Source organism: Salmo salar, chromosome 07 (assembly GCF_965601325.2).
Source record: "Salmo salar chromosome 07, fSalSal1, whole genome shotgun sequence".
Classification (NCBI taxonomy): Eukaryota; Metazoa; Chordata; class Actinopteri; order Salmoniformes; family Salmonidae; genus Salmo; species Salmo salar.
In genome coordinates, this window is record NC_138297.1 from 23157321 (window position 1) to 23172510 (window position 15190).

The following is a 15190-nucleotide window of genomic DNA, read 5'->3' on the forward strand; positions in this document are numbered from 1 at the left end:
CTTCCCACGTGGTAAAAGTGGGAGTTTCCAGTCACTTACTTCCGGAAACATGGCTATGTCGAAAATATACAGTATCTTCAACCTAGAAACTTGGAGGCTGTTGTCACGTGGTAAAAGTGGGCATTTCCAGTCAGTTACTTCCGGAAACATGGAGGCTGTTGTGAGTGAATTGATAGCTCCCGAAGACCTTTTGGTAAATTTACGTTTTATAATTCTCTTGATTTATAACAAAGCTGTATCATGTTTAGACAAAACGGTATCGAGATACCCAGCGTTCCAGATACACTCGTTAATATGTGAGTAAACGTTTACAACAGTTAAGGTGTAGAAGTGAAACGTGCTAGCTAACGTTTTCTAGCCATATTGCTAGTAGTTAGCTAGCTAGCTACAGTAACGTTAGTTGTCATTCCTTACACATAATCACTAACACTAGCTGCGTTCTGTTGGGTCGTTTTGCCTATATACACAGCATACAGATATGTATGAAGCCTTTTGGTGGATATTTCAATTCAACGAAAAGTTTAAAAGCCAAGTGTTGAGCGCATTGTTGTGTTTTTCATATTGCATCTTGAATGTTGTTCGACCAACGTTGTTCAACACGCGTTTTTATAATTTTTTATTTCACCTTTATTGAACCAGGTAGGCTAGTTGAGAACAAGTTCTCATTTACAACTTCGACCTGGCCAAGATAAAGCAAAGCAGTTCGACACATAAAACAACACAGAGTTACACATGGAATAAGCAAACATACAGTAGAACAAGTAATACAGTAGAACAAGTATGTGTATATATATATATATATATATATATATATATATACACACAGTGTGTGCAAATGAGGTAGGATAAGGGAGGTAAGGCAATAAATAGGCCATGGTGGCGAAGTAATTAGAATATAGCAATTAAACACTGGAATGGTAGATGTGCAGAAGATGAATGTCCAAGTGGATACTGGGGTGCAAAGGAGCAAGATAAATAAATACAGTATGGGGATGAGGTAGTTGGATGGGATATTTACAGATGGGCTATGTACAGGTGCAGTGATCTGTGAGCTGCTCTGACAGCTGGTGCTTAAAGCTAGTGAAGGAGATATGAGTCTCCAGCTTCAGTGATTTTTACAGTTTGTTCCAGTCATTGGCAGCAGAGAACTGGAAGGAAAGGCGGACAAAGGAAGAATTGGCTTTGGGGGTGACCAGTGAGATATACCTGCTGGAGCGGGTGCTACGGGTGGGTGTTGTTATCGTGACCAGTGAGCTGAGATAAGGCGGAGCTTTACCTAGCAAAGACTTATAGATGACCTGGAGCCAGTGGGTCTGGCAACGAATATGTAGCAAGGGCCAGCTGACTAGAGCATACAGGTCGCAGTGGTATCACGCGTGACCATGATACAGCATTAATGTAGCTACTGTACTGTCAACATTATCAACATCAAACTTCCATTACTAAAGGTCCCTGATTAATCTTTTTATTTTATTATTATGTCAGGAATACAGTCTTGAAATATGCTACAAGAATTGAGATTGTTTATTCTCACTGCCTTCAGTAAATTCACCTGTAAAGACTATCAACACCCTGAACCCACTAAAGGTACCCATATTTGTTCTGTTTTATGACCATCAGAAATTTGAGAAGAAGTACAACTCTGAATTGGTGAAGGGGGGCATATCGAAGGAGACCAAGTTTGAATATGCATGGTGTCTGACCCGGAGCAAGTATTCAGGCGACATCAAGAAAGGAATCGTATTGCTGGAAGGTGGGTAGCCTACAGTAGTTCTGTACTCGGTAGAAAATAAGATATCCATACAAATGCCTCTCATTAAATAATGATGTACAGTGCCTTCGGAAAGTATTCAGACCCCTTGACCTTTTCCACATTTTGTTACATTACAGCCTTATTCTAAAATGGATTCAATAAATAAAAATCCACAGCAATCTACACACAATACCTCATAATGACGAAGCAAAAACAGTTTTTTTTAGACATGTATGCAAATGTTTAAAAACAGAAAAGCCTTATTGAGAAATTGAGTTGAGGTTCATCCTGTGTCCATTATTCTTGAGATGTTTATATAATTTCCCACAGTTGACAGTGCACGATAGAGCAAAAACAAAGCCATGAGTTCAAAGGAATTGTCCGTAGAGCTCCTGGACAGGATTGTGTCGAGGCACAGATTTATGTATTTATTTTATTGAGCCTTTATTTAACTAGGCAAGTCAGTTAAGAACAAATTGTTATTTACAATGATGGCCTACCCAGATCTGGAGAAAGGTACCAAAACATTTCTGCAGCATTGAAGGTCCCTGAGAACACAGTGGCCTGCATCATTCCTAAATGGAAGAAGTTTGGAACCACCAAGACTCTTCCTACAGCTGGCCAAACTGAGCAATCGGGGGAGAAGGACCTTGGTCAGGGAGGTGACCAAGAACCCAATCTCTGCAGCACTCCACCAATCAGGCCTTTATGGTAGAGTGGCCAGACGGAAGCCGCCCTCAGTAAAAGGCATATGACAGCCCGCGTAGAGTTTGCAGAAAGGCACGTAAACACTCTCAGACCATGAGAAACAAGATTCTCTCGTCTGATGAAACCAAGATTGAAATCTTTGGCCTGAATGCCAAGCGTAAATTCTGGAGGAAACCTGGCACCATCCCTACTGTGAAGCATGATGGTGGCAGCATCATGCTGTGTGGATGTTTTTCAGTGGCAGGGACTGGAAGACTAGTCAGGATCGAGGCAAAGATGAACGGAGCAAAGTACATGATGAAAACCTACTCCAGAGCGCTCAGGACCTCAGACTGGGGCGAATGTTCACCTTCCAACAGGACAATGACCCTAAGCACACAGCCAAACAATGCAGGAGTGGCATCGGGACAAGTCTCTGAATGTCCTTGAGTGGCCCAGCCAGAGCCCGGACTTGAACCCGATTGAACATCTTTGGAGCGACCTGAAAATAGCTGTTCAGCGACGCTCCCCATCCAAGGCTGTAATTGCCTCCAAAGGTGCTTGAATAAAGTACTGAGTAAAGGTTCTGAATACTTGTGTAAATGTGATATTTCAGTTTTATTTTTATATATTTTTTTTAAATGAGGAAAAACAATCTAAACCTGTTTTTGCTTTGTCATTATGGGTATTGTGTGTAGATTGATGGGGGGGGGGGGGGGGGGACAATTTTATCAATTTTAGACCTAACATACCAAAATGTGGAAAAAGTCAAGAGGTCTGAATACTTTCCGATGGCACTGTATATAAGTGATTGGATCTTTTTGGAATGAAATGCTGACATAGTGCATTGGCCTACTTAACCCGCCTATAATAATGTGACTGGGACTGTTGCTCAATTTGTTTTATAGACCTGGTTAACAAGGGATCAAAGGACGATGCCAGAGACTTCCTGTTCTACCTAGCTGTGGCCAACTACAGACTTAAGGTGACATTCACTGTACTACTATATTACCCCCCAGGTTTTAAGAGAGAACTTATTGTAATGAAATAGATTACTCTGTCTCCCATCTCTGTTGAGTTGATTGCGGAAGATATCATAGCACCTTTTACTAAATTTTTTCTCTCTCTATCGCTCCATATATCTCTTTATCATCACAGGATTATGAGAAAGCTCTGAAGTACATCCGCACTCTCCTGAAGAATGAACCTGGGAACAAGCAAGCCTTGGAGCTGGAAAAGCTCATTGACAAGACTCTAAAAAAAGGTGAATGGCGAAGAGCAGGGAGCATATATGAAGGCTGGAACGCAGTAGTTCTAATTTGAATCCTTTCCTTGTCTCCTTCATGATCACTGATGTGACAGGACATGACGGGTAGAAGCTGGATAGGTGTAAGTAATAAGGGCAATGTTCATGTTTTGACATTCACTTTTTTCCACACAGATGGCTTGGTCGGCATGGCGATCGTCGGGGGAATCGGCCTGGGCGTGGCCGGATTAGCAGGCCTCATCGGATTGGCTGTGTCTAAGGGTCATGGTCCGAGGTCCTAATATGAAGTGTGGAGGGACTTAGCTTTACTTACACACCTCAAAGAAAGACTGACAACATGCATTCTTAACTTCTCCCCCATAACAAATTCAACTAAGTTTGGAAATGGATGGTGTTTCCAAGGATGAGAAGATCACCCGATGATCTTCCAAAAACATCTCACTCACATTGTCCATGGAATAATGTTTGGGGATTGGTTTCTGAAAATAGCCTTAATTTCACTTAAGTTGTCTTTATATTTTAACAGGTGTTTTGATTCCAGTGAATTTGACATATGTATATTCATACAGAAGTATATTGTGCCACATTTTTTCTTCCATATTATACAGTGTAAATAAGGATGATGAAATATGTAGCTGAATGGCATTTCTTGACTTACCGCCCTCAGTATGTTAGTTAGCATGCCTCCTGAGCATATCATTTCCAAGTTAGCATTTAAGTATGTGGTGGATTTTGTAATTGACTTCTTTATAAGTGCAATGATACTTCAATTATTATTGTTGTCTGCATCATTCATTTAGAACGAAAGCATTGTTGTTTAGGGAAGTGTCTTAGTTTTAGAGGAAAGTGTACTTGTGATGTAGTGTCCAAGCCGGTAGCAGTGTCTCTATTGTGTGGTGTAGTTGATCAGAATTAGGCAGCTGTGATGTGGGCCACTCATATAATGCCCCAGGGGGCATCCTGTCTTAGGGATGCAAGTTGACGTTTATTGGGATGAGTCTTGTCCTGGAGGCAGAAGTGAGCAATTTCCGCTAGATCGGCCAGCTGCAAAGTCAAAATTGTCTATATTGTTAACATTTATGATAACAAAAAATAGGTTTTTGGTCTTAATTTAAGTTTAGGGTTAGCAGTGTGGTTAGGGTTATGTTTAAAGTCAGAATGTATTACTTGGCTGTGCCAGCTGGTGACCACTCTGCAGAGCTGCCTCCAGAATAAGATTAATGACAAAAATCACTAACCTGCCTTAAGGATAGGGTCAAGATGAATACCCAAATAATTTGTCTTTAATTTGCAGTGTGGATGTAAAAATAACAGTATTTATCCACAATGTAGCACCATTTACTCAAGTGATTGTAATAACAGGATACTAACATGATTGATTGTTTTTGTATCTGGTGTAATGTAATACATCAAAATACCAAGTCTTATCAACTTTTGATTGTAAAATAATTAATTTAAAGTTTGTATGGTTTCTTAATGTACACATTTGGAATGCACTATTGGGGATAAGATACATCATTGTCATCATAATCCTTGCAGATGTTCAGTGTAAACCAACCACACGTTTGGGTCACTGCATGCTTTGTTGTGTTTTGAATTGTTATAAATGATCAACAGGATGGAAGGAAATGACTAAAGGGCATAGCTAGTATACACACACAATGTTGGCAGACCCATCTCCCAGTCTGTCCAATCTATCAAAGTCATTCTCTAAAGGGATCGTCTATTGATTGACCAAAGTACAGTTTGCACTCCTCCCTGACCTCCTCGTTATTTTCACACGTCTAACTGGCATTCTCTTTACTGTTGACGAGCATGTGGCAGGGTTGTGTTCATTATGGCAAACCATAGCAAAAGGTTTTGCAACAGAAAACAAAAACAAGCATTTTTTATTAGTTCAGGTAGCCCTAGTTCATGTAGCTCCTCCCTGTTTCAGTCCATTTTCTTCTGTTTGGAGCGGGTCGAGAGTTTCAAGTTCCTTGGTGTAAACATCACTAAGGACCTATCACGGTCCAAACACACCAATACAGTCATGTAGAGCACTCCCCAAAGCCTATTCCCCCACAGGAGGCTGAAAAGATTTGGCATGGGACCTCAGATCCTCAAAAAGTTATACAGCTGCACCATTGAGTGCATCCTGACTGGTTGCAGCACCGCTTGGTATGGCAACTGCTCGGCATCCAATCGCAAGGCGCTACAGAGGGTAGTGCGTACGGCCCAGTACATCACTGGGGCCAAGCTTCCTGCCATCCAGGACCTCTATACCAGGCGATGTTAGAGGAAGGCCCTAACAATTGTCAAAGGCTCCAGCCACCCAAGTCATAGACTGTTCTCTCTGCTATCGCACGGCAAGCAGTACCGGAGCGCCAAATCTGGGGCCATAAGGTTGCTGAACAGTTAATCGAAGGGCTACCAGGACTATTAACATTGACCCCCTTATTGTATTCTTATTTAATTTTTTTCTTCTGCACTGACTCTTCTGCACAGGCTCGTTGTACACTCACTGGACTCTAACCACACACTCACACATACGTACTAAACTGACACTCCGCCCCACGGCAAACACACACATGAACTCTGCAAAAAAAGAAACGTCCCCTTTTCAGGATCCTGTCTTTCAAAGATAATTTGTAAAATTCAAATAACTTCACAGATCTTCATTGTAAAGGGTTTAAACACTGTATCCCATGCTTGTTAAATGAACCATAAACAATTAATGAACATGCACCTGTGGAACGGTTGTTAAGACACTAACAACAGCTTATAGACGGTAGGCAATTAAGGTCACAGTTATGAAAACGTAGGACACTAAAGATGCCTTTCTACTGACTGAAAAACACCAAAAGAAAGATGCCCGGGGTCCCTGCTCATCTGCGTGAATTTGCCTTAGGCATGCTGCGAGGAGGCATGAGGACTGCAAATGTGGCCAGGGCAATAAATTGCAATGTCTGTACTGTGAGACGTAGCTGATCGTCCTCACAGTGGCAGACCACATGTCACAACACCTGCACAGGATCGGTACATCTGAACATCACACTGCGGGACTGGAACAAGATGGCAACAACAACTGCCCGAGTTACACCAGGAACGCACAATCCCTCCATCAGTGCTCAGACTGACCGCAATAGGCTGAGAGAGGCTGGACTGAGTGCTTGTAGGCCTATTGTAAGGCAGGTCCTCACCAGACATCACCGGCAACAACGTCGCCTATGGGCACAAACACACCGTCGCTGGATCAGACAGGAGTGGCAAAAAGTGCTCTTCACTGATGAGTGTGGTTTTGTCTCACCAGGGGTGATGGTCTGATTCGCGTTTATGGTCGAAGGAATGAGCGTTACACCGAGGCCTGTACCCTGGAGGGGGATCGATTTGGAGGTGCCCCAGACCGTCATGGTCTGGGGCAGTGTGTCACAGCATCATCGGACTGAGCTTGTTGCCATTGAAGGCAATCTCAATGCTGTGCGTTACAGGGAAGACATCCTCCTCCCTCATGTGGTACCCTTCCTACAGGCTCATCCTGACATGACCCTCCAGCATGACAATGCCACCAGTCATACTGCTCGTTCTGTGCGTTATTTCCTGCAAGACAGGAATGTCAGTGTTCTGCCATGGCCAGCAAAGAGCCCAGATCTCAATCCCATTGAGCACGTCTGGGACTTGCTGGATCGGAGGGTGGGGGCTAGGGCCATTCCCCCCAGAAATGTCCGGGAACTTACAGGTGCCTTGGTGGAAGAGTGGGTAACACCTCACAGCAAGAACTGGCAAATCTGGTGCAGTCCATGAGGAGGAGATGCACTGCAGTACTTAATGCAGCTGGTGGCCACACCAGATACTGACTGTTACTTTTGATTTTAACCCCCCCCCCTTTGTTCAGGGACACATTATTCCACTTCTGTTAGTCACGTGTCTGTGGAACTTGTTCAGTTTATGTCTCAGTTGTTGAATCTTGTTATTTTCATACAAATATTTCCACGTTAAATTTGCTGAAAATAAACGCAGTTGACAGTGAGAGGACATTTTTTTTTGTTGCTGAGTTTACATTCACATTTCTTCACACTATTCACTTATGCTGTTGCTACTCTGTTTATTATCTATGCATTGTCACTTGACCCCTTCCTGCATGTACATATTACCTGAATTACCTCGACAAACCTATACACTGCTCATTGACTTGATACCTGTACCCCTTGTATATAGCGTTATTGTTATTTTATTGTGCACAATTGGCCCAGCATCGTCCGAGTTTGGCAGGTGCAGGCCGTCATTGTAAATGAGAATTTGTTCTTATCTGACTTGCCTAGTCAAATAAAGGTTAAATATATATTTTGAATTGTTGGTTAAGGGGTCATAAGTTATCATTTCATGGTAAGGTCTACACCTGTAGTATTCGACGCATGTGACAAATAACATTTGATTTGGCTGTTCACTAGCCTAGTTCAGTTTAGTGTCAAACGCTCCAGAATGGATTCACTCACTGTGGATATAATTTTACAACAGGAAGGTTTAAAGATTATGGATAATAGGTTATTACTTATGTAGGCTTTATCAGCCGCCAGCGATGTTAGCTAGCTACTCATTAACTCTTCGACACGACCGAAACTCACCATGACAAAGCATCGAGCAAAATCATTCTCATTTGGGTTGGTGTGCTAAGGCCAGGGACACAAGGAAAAGCACATCACATAAAAGGGATAGTTCAGCCAAATTACAAATCAATGTGTATATTTGGCTGTGTTTACACAGGAAGCCCAATTCTGATATTTTGACCAATTATTTGTCTTATCGGCCAAAAGAACAGTTAGTGGAAAAATATCAGCCTTAGTTTCATTACTTTGAAAGGCAAGGAGAGACTGCAATCCACAATTTGGTTTTGTTAAATTAGCCACTGCCATCAATTGCTAATATAAGCATTACAGAGTTTGACGGGAAACCCAACGTAGTTTCTGCATTGTCCATTATACCAGAGTAATTTATCAGATTACTGGCTTCCACACATCCTGCATACACACACTTTTCTAAGCAGTGCTGTTATGGGAATGGTAATAGACTGTTTTTTATCTTAACCTATTACACCAAGGACATCGCAAGGATTCATCAAATAGTCCAAATGTTATGAAATATCACAGCCATATAACTAATAATTTACAACCACTCAGTTAATTGGCAGATACAGTACTTAGTGCCTAATTGATACTTAGCTGGAGTGAAATCAACATAGACATGTGGGTTCCAACACTGAGACCAGGGTTTCTCAAACAATGGGTCGGAACCCAAAGTGGGCCCTAGGCATGTGAGTGGTGAGTCCTTAGTTATGAGAATACATCTATAATCACACACTATTTTCTTCTTCATTTGAGTCATTGAGGATGATTTGCGTCACGGGAGGACGGTCAATTTCTCAATTGGGTCTCAAGCAGAAAAAGTCATAAAAAGAACCTGGTCTAGACTAACTATGCCCAACCAACCCCTAGCTCACAGCTTTAGCCAGTGCACTTGCAGAGTAATCACATTTTAATGATGACAAATACCTGTAAAGAGTTAGGGAAAGTTACACACCCTTCCATAAAAAAATCATATAAAAAACATGTTGACAGTAAAAGTCATAACAACATGAAGAACTAATGGTTCGGACAACAGCTCAGAAGCCATGCTGGAGCAGAGGAAGCCATACAATTAGGCTTTGGTAAACATGGGCAGAAAACATATTTCATCTCTCTTTTTCAGAGCAAGTGAACTCCGGTGTATGCAGACAACAGAGCTAGCAAGCTATAGGCTAGACTACATTGACTAGGCAGCATCTCAATAGCCTAAAGAGGCTTTCTCTCTCATTTACTGACATGAAAGAACTGGACAGGGCAAAAAACAATGTACAACAACAGGCATCTGTATCACTTCCACCTGTCCGTAATTTTCAGATCAATTCAGATGAAGAAGAGGAGATGAGAAGATGAAGAAAGGAAGCCACAGACTATTGAGATGCAGCCTTAAATAGTAAGACAACGGCCCAGTTCAAATATGTAAAGCATGCACCCTTCATATGATATTCACTAGATTGTGTTGTGTTGTGTTTCACTAATTGGATGACACAAATGCATTAGTAGTTTCTCTGTTCCAACACTAAAACCACATCTATTTGTTAACCAGACTTTTATCTCTTCGTAATAACAGTTCCTGACACTTCATGAAAAATGTACCCATATTTCCAGGAAGGGTGCGGCCTTTGGCACTCCTGCCTTCTCTCACTCATATTTATTGGCCAACAGTGTTTTCTTCTGGATTGATTTTAAAGGCCCTCCTCTTGTCCTCACATGGAGTTTGCACAAATGTGTTTGCTTGTTTTAAATTCTCCAAACCTAAATACTTCAACCCCCTGTCACTGAATCAGGTTAAGGATTAACATTGTTCTGAATGGGCATATTAGTGGGGGTCTGGGTTCCAGTAAGTGTGTGACTACGTTACACTTACTCTACAACAACCATGCAACAGATGGTAGCCTATGTGATTTGGGTGTGTTACTTGGAACTGGGCAGTTTTAGTGGGATGGTAAATGTGACAGTTGACCTTGTGTCAGTTGGCCTTGAAGCAATGAAATTCACGACCAAAACAAATATAACTGGAGGAACACAGATCTCCTCAGAGATCACTTTAAAACACCAATTTACAACACCTGACTCTGCCAGTTAGGAGTTTGTCAGCGTCAATATCATGTTGCCTGTATTCTTTAGTGGAACTGGCATAGGTCAACCTGCAATGATGCAGAAACTGAATTTCGTATTGAAAAAATATGAATAGGCTATGTATCAAATTAAGAATAAAGAGAAAAAATATATTTGGGAAGTAATGTTGGACAATGTAATATCTCAATGTTTTAGCTATATTAGTACATCCATTATAAAACATTTTTTTTATTTTTTTATTTCATCTTTATTTAACCAGGTAGGCTAGTTGAGAACAAGTTCTCATTTACAACTGCGACCTGGCCAAGATAAAGCAAAGCAGTGCGACACAAACAACAACACAGAGTTACACATGGCATAAATAAGCGTACAGTCAATAACACAATAGAAAAAAAAAGTCTATACACAGTATGTGCAAATGGCGTGAGGAGGTAAGGCAATAAATAGGCCATAGTAGCGAAGTAATTACAATTTAGCAAATGAACACTGGAGTGATAGATGTGCAGATGATGATGAGCAAGTAGAACTACTGGTGTGCAGATGAGCAGAAAGGTAAATAAAAACAATATGGTGATGAGGTAGGTAGATTGGATGGGCTATTTACAGATGGGCTATGTACAGCTGCAGCGATTGGTTAGCTGCTCAGATAGCTGATGTTTAAAGTTAGTGAGGGAAATATAAGTCTCCAGCTTCAGCGATTTTTACAATTCGTTCCAGTCATTGACAGCAGAGAACTGGAAGGAAAGGCGGCCAAAGGGGGTGTTGGCTTTGGGGATGACCAGTGAAATATACCTGCTGGAGAGCGTGCTACGGGTGGGTGTTGTTATCGTGAACAGTGAGCTGAGATAAGGCGGAGCTTTACCTAGCAAAGACTTATAGATGACCTGGAGTCAGTGGGTCTGGCGATGAATATGTAGCGAGGGCCAGCCGACTAGAGCATACAGGTCGCAGTGGTGGGTGGTATATGGGGCTTTGGTGACAAAACGGATGGAACTGTGATAGACTGCATCCAGTTTGCTGAGTAGAGTGTTGGAGGCTATTTTGTAAATGACATCGCCGAAGTCGAGGATCGGCAGGATAGTCAGTTTTACTAGGGTATGTTTGGCAGCGTGAGTGAAGGAGGCTTTGTTGCGAAATAGAAAGCCTATTCTAGATTTAATTTTGGATTGGAGATGTTTAATATGAGTCTGGAAGGAGAGTTTACAGTCTAGCCAGGCACCTAGGTATTTGTAGTTGTCCACCTATTCTAAGTCAGAACCGTCCAGAGTAGTGATGCTAGTCGGGCGGGCGGGTGCGGCCAGCGAACGGTTGAAAAGCATGCATTTAGTTTTACTAGCGTTTAAGAGCAGTTGGAGGCCACAGAAGGAGTGTTGTATGGCATTGAAGCTCGTTTGGAGGTTTGTTAACACAGTGTCCAAAGAAGGGCCAGATGTATACAGAATGGTGTCGTCTGCGTAGAGATGGATCAGGGAATCACCCGCAGCAAGAGCAACATCGTTGATATATACAGAGAAAAGAGTCGGCCTGAGAATTGAACCCTGTGGTACCCCACAGGTTGTTCAATTATTTATTTCCTAAAAATACATGTAGGCTAAGTCAACTTTCATGTATTCCGACATACTGTAAACCCACGGGCATAGAGCAACCATTGGACTTTCGTGAGTCTCCGTTGCCTGATAGACACCTGTTCAGTTTCAGGCTGTAAAATGCAAAAGGCAGATAGGCCTGGAGAGAGAGAGAGTGAGAGAGAGAGAGAGAGAGAGAGAGATAGAGTGAGTGTGTGAGTATGTGTGTGTGTGTGTGTGTGTGTGTAGGTGTGGGTGTGTGCCTGTGTGTGAGGGGGTGGGAGAGAACACAGGTAGACAATGATAAATCATTGAGCATATCTGTTGCTCTCAACAAACTTTCTCATTGGCAACCTAACACAACCGTGTCCAAGAAGGGGAACAAACACTCAACGAACTATATGTTCGTTTTTATTTATGCACGAATATCCTTAACAAAAAGAAGTGAATCTAATCAAATCGACGAGGATACAACCTAACGAAGGGATATAGCCGGTTTCTTTCTCTCTATTTGTCTATCGCCTTCTCTATTTATTTATCACCAAATACTTGAAAAAAACCAGAATGGATCCGATAGTGGAGGTCGTCGCCTTGCTGCTTGGGTTTATAGGATGGGTGATGGTGGGGATAGCTATACCCAACCGTTACTGGAAGGTTTCCACCGTTGACGGGAGCGTCATCACTACCTCCACCATCTATGAGAACCTATGGATGTCCTGTGCCACGGACTCTACAGGTATCCACAACTGCCACGAGTTCCCCTCTCTGCTCGCCCTGAACGGTATGGACATCCTAGAGAAATATAATATTTTCGATAGGACATATGATGTTAAGGAATAAAATGGATTTACTGCCTGTGATGATATTGTTTTGTTGTCATTAAACAAATATGCCAAGGCCCATATGTTACACTTTTTCTTAGAAATGTTTTGTTTGTGACTGAGAGGTCAAAAGGTTCAAATATGATCATCCCAGAACGACATCAATAAACAATTAATTTAGGTTGAATCATTGGTTGATATGAAATCAGTCAAATCAGACTTTTTTTTGCTACACAATTAGAGTTTTTAGAGTTGTTTTCTTCTCTAATAAACACAAAACAGAAGGATAGTTCCATTTCAGTAGATCATATTCTTAAATATCATCATAATTATTGGCTATAAAATGTGTAGAACTGAATATGTTTCTTTACAAATCACATTTGATACAAATGTAATAATCCTCGTATTTGTTATTACAGTATAAAAAAAACATGTTATAGGCCAATTCATTTTGTTTGTGAAAGTGACAATTTGTGTTTATTCATATGCTTTGTCCCGCAGGATATATCCAGGCGTCTCGAGCACTAATGATTGCTGCGATTATTTTCGGATCTTTCGGGCTCCTTGCAACCCTGGTCGGGATGCAGTGTTCTAAAGCAGCTGGAGTGAACATGGTTCTAAAGGGTAGAATAGCAGGTGTTGGAGGTGTCCTATTCTTGCTTCAGGGTAAAGGGATATTCTCAAACTGTTTTCTTTAACAGTTATGACTGTTTATAGTCATAACTGCCACCTCTTAATTATCTTGTGCACAATTAACTTAAATAATCTCTCTCTGTCTCTATTTCTCTCTCCCTCTCACACACACACACACACACACACACACACACACACACACACACACACACACACACACACACACACACACACACACACACACACACACACACACACACACACACACACACACACACACACACACACACACGCACACGCACACGCACACACAAACAAAAACACATACACACATACTATCTCTCTCTCTCAGGCCTGTGTACAATGATCTCAGTATCTTGGTATGCTTTCAACATCACCCAGGACTTTTTTAATCCATTATATCCCGGGATAAAGTAAGTGAGAAGGAAATTACCACCCATTCCAATTTCTGCAATTAGGCTACTGGCACACTGCTGTCCTCTGCTGTCTGTTAGACAGAAGAGCAGTCACCAAACCAACATGTAATAGCCTATTGTTTATGAACTTGACAAAATGTAGGACCTACTGTGTTTTGCAGGTATGAGATTGGAGAGGGCCTCTACATTGGCTGGTGCTCTGCTGTTCTTGCTATCGTTGGGGGATCTTGTTTGACATGTGCCTGCAAACTGGGCACGTCTGAGAAACAGTGAGTTCAGTGGATACTGTGTGTGTGTGTGTGTGTGTGTGGTGTGTGTGTGTGTGTGTGTGTGTGTGTGTGTGTGTGTGTGTGTGTGTGTGTGTGTGTGTGTGTGTGTGTGTGTGTGTGTGTGTGTGTGTGTGTGTGTGTGTGTGTGTTTCAAACCTTAATGCATGTGGGTTGGTGATTGGTGGTTTTATTTGATCTATGTGTGCCCTCCTCACCCACTCTTCCTCTCATCCTCTTCCTCAGACATTACCCCTACCAGCCGAGGGGCACAGTGTACTCTGGCATGGCACCATCGCAGAGTCAGGCTGCCACTTCCTATGGCCGGAACGCCTACGTTTGAACAAGAGAGAGAGAGCACACCAATGAACCATTGGGTTCACCTTTATCCACCATGTCCAATAACTACAAACCAGACTCACTGTTGACCGCACAGTTGTTGAAGACGTGTAAACGATGTCTACAGTGCCGAGGGAGGTTAAGTGCTATACTATGTAGGATTATGTCTTTCATATTTGGATCAATCACCTCATATTGAAGACATTATGGCTGTTAGGTTGGTTGTGGTGCACTGTGCAAACATGTCGCCTGTAAAATAACGTGCAAAAGCTGAGATGTCTAATGACTGATGCCTGCATTATATCCCATTTTTTATTTTCATAATGATATAGGCTCATGTTGGCATGAAAAGGGATGATTTAATGAAACGTCTAGATCTAGAGGCATGTCCAAACCAGCAGATTAAGACTTGATTCTCAAGTATTGATGTTATCGAGATGTTTTGTATTGTGTGTACAGTTTTATAATGTCTGAGATGGGTGTGGCTGTCCTATGCCATTCTGAATGTTTGTTTTAGTTTATTCGTTTTCTTTACAATTCCACCCAATAAAATAATTCTTTAAATACTCAAATAACTATTTTGTTTGTATCTAGTAACCTAACGTAACGGTTTCTAGTGAGGAATGAACATGATCAACCATATGTTTATTATTATCACAGACAATCGACATAGTGTTTGGCCCACAGATAACACTGATGGATAGGTTAATCAATAATATTCCTTTGGGAATATTATGGCCTGACC

General features: G+C 41.7%; 2 protein-coding genes across 2 annotated transcripts; both read left to right on the forward strand.

Annotated features, from left to right (window-relative positions):
- Positions 1 to 62: 62 nt before the first annotated feature.
- On the forward strand, positions 63 to 5166 carry LOC106608767 (mitochondrial fission 1 protein). Its single transcript, XM_014206891.3, has 5 exons — positions 63 to 193; positions 1621 to 1753; positions 3349 to 3425; positions 3599 to 3704; positions 3882 to 5166. The coding sequence occupies exons 1-5, from the start codon at positions 149 to 151 to the stop codon at positions 3986 to 3988; spliced, it is 468 nt and encodes a 155-aa protein (XP_014062366.3). The 5' UTR covers positions 63 to 148; the 3' UTR covers positions 3989 to 5166.
- A 7100-nt stretch (positions 5167 to 12266) lies between these two features.
- Positions 12267 to 15011, forward strand: cldn15a (claudin 15a). Its single transcript, XM_014206890.3, has 5 exons — positions 12267 to 12730; positions 13272 to 13436; positions 13756 to 13837; positions 14002 to 14109; positions 14353 to 15011. The coding sequence occupies exons 1-5, from the start codon at positions 12514 to 12516 to the stop codon at positions 14447 to 14449; spliced, it is 669 nt and encodes a 222-aa protein (XP_014062365.1). The 5' UTR covers positions 12267 to 12513; the 3' UTR covers positions 14450 to 15011.
- The last annotated feature ends 179 nt before the right edge of the window (positions 15012 to 15190 follow it).

What these genes read in the sequence shown, in the direction of transcription:
- LOC106608767 (XM_014206891.3), top strand. Translation starts at nt 149, where the DNA reads ATGGAGGCTGTTGTGAGTGAATTGATAGCTCCCGAAGACCTTTTG. An exon ending in TAGCTCCCGAAGACCTTTTG is followed by an intron (nt 194 to 1,620) that starts GTAAATTTACGT and finishes TATGACCATCAG; the next exon opens with AAATTTGAGAAGAAGTACAA. An exon ending in TGACAAGACTCTAAAAAAAG is followed by an intron (nt 3,705 to 3,881) that starts GTGAATGGCGAA and finishes TTTTCCACACAG; the next exon opens with ATGGCTTGGTCGGCATGGCG.
- cldn15a (XM_014206890.3), top strand. Translation starts at nt 12,514, where the DNA reads ATGGATCCGATAGTGGAGGTCGTCGCCTTGCTGCTTGGGTTTATAGGA. An exon ending in CCATTATATCCCGGGATAAA is followed by an intron (nt 13,838 to 14,001) that starts GTAAGTGAGAAG and finishes TGTGTTTTGCAG; the next exon opens with GTATGAGATTGGAGAGGGCC. An exon ending in CTGGGCACGTCTGAGAAACA is followed by an intron (nt 14,110 to 14,352) that starts GTGAGTTCAGTG and finishes CCTCTTCCTCAG; the next exon opens with ACATTACCCCTACCAGCCGA.